Source organism: Gymnoscopelus braueri (assembly GCF_963280865.1).
Source record: "Gymnoscopelus braueri genome assembly, chromosome: 16".
Taxonomy (NCBI): Eukaryota; Metazoa; Chordata; class Actinopteri; order Myctophiformes; family Myctophidae; genus Gymnoscopelus; species Gymnoscopelus braueri.
Genome location: NC_137616.1, coordinates 37236036 through 37244852, shown reverse-complemented (window position 1 = coordinate 37244852; position 8817 = coordinate 37236036). Strand labels below are relative to the sequence as shown.

The following is an 8817-nucleotide window of genomic DNA, read 5'->3' as shown; positions in this document are numbered from 1 at the left end:
ACTCCCGAGGGACCCCAGTCAATGAAGTGGGTGATTGTTGAACTCAATAACAGAATCAAGCAGTAATGTATTCCTGAGCAGAGATAAAAATTGATATTTTTGCAAAAGCAAGCATACTTAAATTAATTTGATTACTCTTGACTTATTGTGATATATGAAGACATTTTATATTGTGATAAATGTAAGAAGAAGGCGTTCCGTGTGATTACATCATAATAAGGACAGAAAAGTGAAATCAAATAGCAGTTCACAATTTATTTACTGAATAAATCTTGGACAAAACACCAGAGTCTGTTACGATACAATCAGAACATCCGAGGCAGATCTCCCACCATGCACCACCCCCCTCTGTGAAATGAAGCAAAGAACTAAGAAAAGAAAGGACTTAACATTAGCACCAAATCAGCACCAACTTAAATAGGGGTATAGCTCATTCTACATAAAAAAAGAAAAAAATAGAACAGAAAGAGAGCAAAACTGTCGTTTTAAAAAGCAACAAATCAGGAAATAGCAAATTGAAAAAATGTCTGTTTTTTTTTCTTTTTAAAAAACAAGCAAACCCCACCCACCCCTCCCACCGCTAGGCAGGCTATAGCATTCATAGGGCACATGCCGATGACTAGATAGAAACAAAACAAAACACAAATTCAAGTAACATTGAGATACGTGTCCACTGGAACCCATTTTTTAGACCATGATCGTTTTCACAGAACCTGTACAGGCAGTAGAAAATCTAACATGAGGCCCTGAAAAGACCGGGTCATAGCGATAGTATCATTGAATACGTTTTTAAAAGAAAAAAGAAAAAGGAGTAAGGGAGACTGGGTGGCATGGGTGGTCGGGCACAGAAATACTGGCACAAAAGAATAAATTGTTTATTCTAAAACTTCAGACAGGCAATACACGCCCACCACACACTTTGCGCCTGTCCTGTGTCAAAGATATTGCCTACATTATACATGAAAAAAAAAAAAAAATCTCAGAAAACAACCCTGCAATGTAAAACTTTAAATATATATATTCATATTTATATATATTTATATAATATATATAGTTGTTACAATTTAAATAAATGTTACAGTTTTTTTTCCATTCCTACAAATGATGGAGGAATTTAAATAAGAGGAAGCTAAGTTTTAAGAGGTGGACTCTTTCGTATCACCTAACCTTAACGCATCAAGTTGCACGATGCCACATCAGGAGGCTTACTGAGAGAACTTGCAAATTAAGGTTTAGGAAGGGAGATTAAAGCAGCAGTAACAACAGAATGCAATAGCTTAGAAACTAAAATATGTGGCAGCAAAATCCTGTGTTAATTTATCCATTTGTAACACAGTGAAGAAATGTAACCAAATGCACTCTGGTTACATTTGTTCACTCTCATAGATGAACACTCAGAATTTTACTGTGTATGACAGTAAAAAAAAGAAAAGAAAAGTTTGTTATGGACAAACGAATAAAACAATGAATAAAGAGTGTGGTGAAGGCCTAAGATGTTGAGGAAGGTGTAAGTACATATGTTACTCAAGAAGTTCTATGTGAAGGAGTTTACCGACAGTGTATGTCAGAATTTACGAAACATTTTTAATGTCATGTTAAACACAAGTGAGAAACAGGGGGAAAACGTTTTCAAAATAAAAAACAAAAAACAGATGAGGTCAACTATCTCAATGAGTGTGTGAACAGGCAGAAGCCAAGTCTGGTTGAAACCAACAGTCCAGGGTCTGTGAGCTAACCCCCACATAGGCTAGAATACATTAGGACTTGGGGAAGGGATGGAGGGGACTTCTGACCCTGGCTCCTGTGGTTATGGGTCAATGCTACCTAAAGCTATACAAGAGGAAACAAAACGCATTACTGTAAGAGGAGTGGCGTTGTGGTTCGTTCAGTTATTCTGACTTTTCCTCCTGGTTCTCCTCTGTTCTGTCCCTTCCTGCTTTCTGTAGTGTCACAAACGGCGTGCACCTCTACTTTTTCAAAAGAGCACGACATTAAACCAAACAGATCTGAAAAAGAACATTTGCTACATTGTTTCACGACTTGCATGTCTGGCGGCGTCAACCTCCCCCCCACCTCACCCCTGCCAGGGAAAGGGGCGGGGGAGAGGGTAGCATCGCCGACTTGACGTTTAGGATGCCATTTGTCATGCCAGGCTCAAGGTTTTCCCTGGAATGGTGGAAATAAAACAGGATGGAAACACCTTTTGTTGTTGTTGTTAGTGACAAATGTTCATCTCCTAATCTCTAACGTACACTTGTTTGTTTTGCTGTTTCTTATTTTTTTTCTTCTTGGCTTTGCCGTGAGACGTGGCAGAGCCAACCGTGGCGGAGTCGTCCCTTTGTGCTTAAGGGGAGGAGGGGAGGGGGCTCAGCTGAAGAACTGCTCCAACTCCTCTTCCATGCTCACCTCGGGGACTGTCTGCTCCTGCTCTCGTTCCCCTCGGCCGGGAGGCACTAAGCCCCCGCCGGTGGCACCGGATGCGGCGAACCAGGGGTGCTCCAGGATCTCCCGGGAGGTGAGCCGCTCGGCGGGCTCCCGGCGCAGGATGGAGCGGATCAGGCACTTGGCCTTGGGCGTGAGTGTCTCGGGGATGCTGAAGTGTCCCCTGCGGATCTTGCTGAACAGCGAGCCGGGCTCTACATCGTGGAAGGGGTAGCGCCCCACCAGGATGGTGTACAGCATGACGCCCAAGCTCCAGACGTCAGCTGCCTTGCCGGAGTAGCTGCCGCTGGCGTTGAGGATCTCGGGGCTGACGTAAGCTGGACAGCCATGTTTGTCAGACAGGGAGTCGTCGTGACCATCCAGGATGTAGGTGTCCTCAAGGCTCTCAAGCTTCACCAGGCTCCTGCAGGCACAAGGGAATAGAAAGACAAACATACATTATGTAAACAAATTCATACAGTACAGCATAATTTTTTTCAATTATAATAATGCATTGCCTCTCTATTCGCTGTCAACATCGAGGCTCCAAATTGTTCTAGAGAGAGAGTGAAGTGGGGCAAATTATTCTGATGGTCATCTAGCCATTTTAAAACCAACATTTTTGGATGTAAGAAGTAGAGCACCTAATGTTTCAAGCTTAAGGTCAACATCTCTCACAAAGATAATTGCAGCGCCAACAAAGATCAGCCTATAAATAGATTTTCAAAAGACCACACCGCAATTCAATAAGTCTCTGGCTGAATGGACTGAATGAAGAGTCTCACAAAGAGAACCAAGGCTCCAAATAATGTGTTTTTTTGCATTTTAATCTTGCTGCCCTAATCTCTCAATTATTAGTCTCACTCTCAACAAACCTGCTGGCTTGTGCTCCATGCACAGCTGGACTGTAATTAAATTAAACTATCAAATACTTATTTATTGTGGAAAGCAATATTATATAATGTCTTATACCTATTGTTTTTTTCTCTAGCCATGATGCTCATGACTGAGTGCAGATCACAATATTAACTTAACTATGAGAGAGACTAACCCAAGCGGCCAATAACGGATTTTCATTAGACAAATGTGTTAAGTAGCGAAAATCTGTTATTTAGTTGAGCGACACGTCATGCGACAAAGTATAAATTAGGCCTACAGAATTAGTCAAAGCTCTGGCAACAAATTCACCACACGCAGAGCAAAGAGACAAACTTGTGCCGGCTGTTTAAGCACTGGCCATCTGTGTGCCATAACTGTGAGCCATGATGCACGAGACAAGAACAGCCAATGCGTAGTAGCATCTTCTGGGAGCCAACTGAACTGTCGTTCAGTTTTACTAGGGGGAAAAAAAAGAACCAGGGAGCACTGGCTTATACATATTCAAAACCATATTCTCTGCTGTCTTGACATATGCATCCACTTGCATGCCCACTCAGTGCAGCCCAGGAGTTTGTTGCCAATAAGAGCAATTTGACTTGAGGGGGTGGCTTCATTTTTATGTTAATATGCTGTAAAGTACATTACCATTTTCCCTTCAGCAATATTATATTTCTATGTGCAGAATGTCCTTTGTTCACAAAGACAGATGCGGAACCAAATGTTGGTTTCAGAGGAAGCATGTCCTTGTCTGAACAGCGACTCATTTGTAGGTCACAGAGCAAACCTGCAATACAATCAACAGGGTTTAACGCCTGCTGATCACACTGAACGGTCTCTGCAAGCAATCATTGGGGCTAAGGTCTAATCCATTATTTTAATCATAGCACAGCCTCTTCATTTGAGCTATGCAGAATTCTGTGTGGAGATCCGAAAATATCTCTGCCGAGCTACGTGTAGGAGTAAAGGAAAGCATAGCAGCCGTGGAGCCTGTGCAAGGTGGCTCTGCTGTGCTGTTGGATTCCACTCGTGGCCGACCTCTGACCTACAGACTTTATACAAGCTGGTGGTTGGTCAATGGTAAACAGCAGTGTGACATAACCAGGTCAGGAACTTAACACATGCTGTAGAACCTGCTGTGGTACTATCGGCTGTCTCTCTCTCCCGCACTCTCTGTCCCTCTCTCCAATTTCGGTCCTTCTCTGGACATTCACTTGAGCCCTCGAGTACTGCACTTTGGTTGGAGCCAGAGTGGATCTTAATCTCAGTCTGAAGGAGCTTTTCTCTTATCTCTGTCCACTTCGTCTCCACCGGGCCATGGATGGCGGCCTAAAACGGTGAAAGCACACCCTTGACACGCCCGCAACACTCAACGTGCCCCAAAACTGTCTTGCACCATCACTCTCGAAATTCAGCAGGCATCAATCATTTAAGGGAGGGCATGGCATCCCGGCCCTGGGAGTAGGAGAGCATGGCAGCCAAGGTTGTCAGGCTCATATTGAATACGCGAGGCAGCTCAGCTTCCCGGTTTCCACAGCCGGTGCCAGAGACTGACGCCACGCATTTGGAGAGGGGGCATCCGGTGGCAGGCTGTGCTTCTGGCACTGGGTGTTAGTCAAGCACCAGCTTACCTCATTTGATAGATTTAATATTGATTTTATGGACTCTCTGCTAAGATCATGAGGAAAGGGGCGGGGTACAAATGTTTTTGAATCTGCGACAGACAATTTATAGAATTCTAAATTAACTAATGGACATTGGACAGAGGTTGCTGTGGCAACTGACAATGCCTGGATATTGTGGATGCAGTTTGCAAATGCCGTCACCAGGGGGCAGTAAGTCTGTGCAATCCCAGAGTCAGCAAGCCAATAGCCTATTCTTGCTGATCCCTACAGAAGTGCAGCCTTGAATGGCAAAATCTCAACCTAAATTAACATCTGTCGCACAAAAGCAACTTCAGTGCCTATGCAACTGCCTATGCTTCCACATTAAACTTCATTCCATGCCCGCAGTCCCTTATTTAGCTTAACCACTTGAACTCTAGGGTTCCTATTCTGGATTGAACATTAGGCAAAAATAGCAACACAACAGGTTGTGGGCTCACAGATCGGCTATTTGTAGCAAATAGGTTAGGTGTAGAGGGGAAAAGGTGTGGACCTAGTATAGAGCCCTGGGGGGCCCCGGTCAACAAATATATATAGGGTTTAAGTGGTTAAATGGCACTTCAGCCATAAATGCATACATAACTAAACCCTGTGCAAATATAGCTGAGAGGAACTGAAAGGGCTGATGTTTTATGTACACTGTATGATTTGTGGGGGGATATTTAAGCTTGACACCATCTCACTTTACAGCCTCCCGTTCTGTGATACGCAGAGATGACACTCACTCAACTGCTAAACTAGCATACAAACGAAGACAAAATAGGAGGAAACAGACAGCTGCGGTGGCTCTGAAAGGTGAATCCAACCAGACAGCGTTTAGCAGCAACATATCTCAATGCTCACCTGTCCTCGTTCTTGAAGACGAACTTCCTCAGTTTGAGGTCACGAAGGACCAATCCATTGTCGTGGCAGTGTGCCACGGCCGAAGCTATCTGATGGAACAGTCGGGCGGCCTCGTCTTCCCGCAGCTTCTTGCACATGCGGACGAAAGAGTGCATGTCGCCATGGCTCCTCTCGAAGAACACATAGGCCCGTGTCTCCCCGAGCAGGATCTCCACTATCTGGTTGATGTGTTGGTGTGTGCCAAGGGCAAAGTAGGCTGCCAGCGACTCCTGGTAGCGGCCAATGTCAAACACCTGTGATCGCATAGAGAGGAGAATTAGTTGGTTCCATTAGATGGTTAAGTCGCCATCGTGGCTCTCATTACGCCTTGGAGTGTTTGTTAACATGTCAGGAGAGTGCTCTAAACCACTGGTGCAAAATGATCCGGGTTTTGTCTATTTCCCACCCTCTAGACATGCAATTAAGATACAAACAAAAACAAATCCTGTATTTTGCTTTGTTCAGGAGCCAGGGAGGGTAGGTAATGGATCTTGAAATACAGGCAAACGGAATTGGAATGTAAACGCAGCCCAGTTTTGCAGTGCGTCTTGGTTTCCATAGTAACCTCTCAATTGACTTTCAGTAAGGCTGTACAGGTGAGATGGCCTCTCCGCTCGAAGGCAAGAGGCAGTCAATACAAGGGCTCCCCACAGCCCCTCAAGGTCTAAAGTTATGACCTAGGTTTTCTGGCTCGGCACGGGCCATCAATCCTAGAGGCATAAATTGAACTTCGGTGGAAGGTACAACGAAATGGTCACAAAGAAATTGCAGTCAGAAAACCAGTAAATCTAGCTTGCAGCCTGAGTCAAAGGCTGTGGGTTCATTATAGCCATGTCGTTGCCACAGTACCTCAGTCACAGTGTGTATAGGATATTTACAGTTCCTTACGAGCCCACTGGTGCATATAACCATCATCTCAATTCATTAAGCCATTTTAAGCCCGCTTAATGCTCGTAATGTTTAATAATACTCCTGGGACATTCCAGTGTCCATGTAATTAAAAGTAAAGTCAATATATAGTGTGTGTGTGTGTGTGTGTGTGTGTGTGTGTGTGTGTGTGTGGGGGGGGGGGGGGGGGTAGCAGCCTGAAGTTTTAAGAAAATGGCACCACAGTTTCTTAACTCCCAAAGTTCTGACGTTATCCCTATAGCAAACATATGCCTAGTCTCTTAGTCTCTTCCTACTCCCAGAACAATGGCAGATGTTTTTTTGGGGGGGGTTTGCGACCAAATGTGCATAACAAGCATGCATGAGACAGATACACTTGCAATGGCGAAACACATCCCGCATTCAATTGTTTGACAATGGGGAACAAAGCCGTCGGGTGAAGGACTTTGAAGAGGAGTGTGTATGTATGTGGTTACTCATTCTTTTGTCAGTGTTACATCATGCAACCCAAACCACACGGCGCGGTGCCTGGCTCTCCATTCACTTTTTCCATTAGGCTGACTATTTTACTACGTATTTAAAAACAGGAGGCAAAGAACATCTATAAACGCTGTACTATGCCAATATTCCAAAGGATTAGTGTGCGCAACAATGAGACTATGCTTTCGAGTCGAATGTGTTCGTACCATTTGAAGAATATCCATTGAAATATGGGAACAACATTAGCACCTAAAAGCATCATTTTATAAGATTTGTACAAATGCACCAACATGTTCTAGCTTATACATTAATTCGTCATGTTATTCATATGACAGACATTACCCAAGTTAAAGCATTTGCACAAAAAGGGGAGCAGGGGTTAAGGACCTATGTGCAAACTGCGGCATTTTACGATTATCAATTAATGAATGTGTTATTTCTTTATGTTATGTTGATGAATTGAATGAATACATAGGACCCCAATGGAAACAAGACTTTTTTTGGTGTTAATCTTTTAGATCAAGAGTTTGACTGTACTCCTGCTGTGTTGCATTTCTGTCTAATACAGTATGCAATCAATCAAGTATGCTGCCAATCATGGATTCCAAGGATTCCTCACCTTACAGACGAGCTGCTCCCCGCTGTGCAGGTGGGCGGCTCTGAACACGTGGTCTCCCTCCAGCGGCTCCAACAAAAGGTAATCCCCGATGCGGGAGATGCAGTGCGAGGAGTCCGGGGTCTCCGGGGGGCTGGGGGGGGACCCGAGGTTGGGGCTGAAGCTCTGCAAGGAGGATTCGCTGGTCCTCAGGCAAGACAGGTCTTCGAAGTCGTGCGATTTGTGCCGCGATCTCCCATAACGTGAGATGTTAATGGGGTTTGACCTCTGTATGTTCATGAGGGAATGATGTAATAACTCCACAAAGCCGGGGCCTTCCTCCTCCACCTCTTCAGCACGATCCGGTGGTTGTTGTAAACTTATTATATAGTGCAATGATGTTGTGCAACAGTTCAACACTTTGTAGTTATTCTTAAATAAAACAAAACAAATCTTTGAGTTTAAATGAAGTTTTTTTTTTGTGTCGGTTCTTGCAGATTGCCAGTTATGGATGATGACTATCAAACAATGATAGACAGTCAAAGCTCGGTGGCTGGTTCGTAATACAATGGGGGAATTAAGGGGGGGGGTAGTTTTACGAAGATGTATTTCTCTTTTTCAACGTTTATCTACTTGGTCCGTTTCGATTTCCACAAATGTTCTATGATCTAATAAAAATAAAAAAAATGTTAATTTCAACTGCAAATCTTTGCACAGATCGGGTGCAAATGTCAGCAGCAGCAGTGCGGGTTTAAGTGACTAAGAGAATTGCAACAAAAGGCAATGCTATCAAACGTCAGCTTTTGCAAGTGCAACGAGGACCTGCTAACGTTAAGTTAGCACCACACGGCTCATCTAGGTTAGCTTATCTCGCCGGTTTAAACGGTAATAATGGCACGTTTCATAGAACCGAAACAACTAGTTTGTGGATACCGCTTGCATGCAAAAGACAACGACAAAAAGACGATTATAAAAAAATGGAAGGACGTTTCTGCAAGCTTTTCAGTTACT

At 43.9% G+C, this 8817-nt stretch overlaps 1 protein-coding gene across 1 annotated transcript; it reads right to left on the bottom strand.

Annotated features, from left to right (window-relative positions):
• Positions 1-243: 243 nt before the first annotated feature.
• On the bottom strand, positions 244-8239 carry trib2 (tribbles pseudokinase 2). Its single transcript, XM_080453504.1, has 3 exons — positions 7831-8239; positions 5805-6097; positions 244-2845 (listed from the first exon to the last, which is right to left on the bottom strand). Exons 1-3 carry the CDS (start codon positions 8104-8106, stop codon positions 2368-2370), a joined length of 1047 nt encoding a protein of 348 aa, XP_080309630.1. The 5' UTR covers positions 8107-8239; the 3' UTR covers positions 244-2367.
• Between the last annotated feature and the right edge of the window lie 578 nt (positions 8240-8817).

Excerpts from the sequence above, each read along its gene's own strand:
- trib2 (XM_080453504.1), bottom strand. The coding sequence starts at position 8,106 with ATGAACATACAGAGGTCAAACCCCATTAACATCTCACGTTATGGGAGA. Across the intron at positions 6,098-7,830 it reads GGGAGCAGCTCGTCTGTAAG|GTGTTTGACATTGGCCGCTA; the intron begins GTGAGGAATCCT and ends ATGCGATCACAG. Across the intron at positions 2,846-5,804 it reads GTCTTCAAGAACGAGGACAG|GAGCCTGGTGAAGCTTGAGA; the intron begins GTGAGCATTGAG and ends TTGTGCCTGCAG.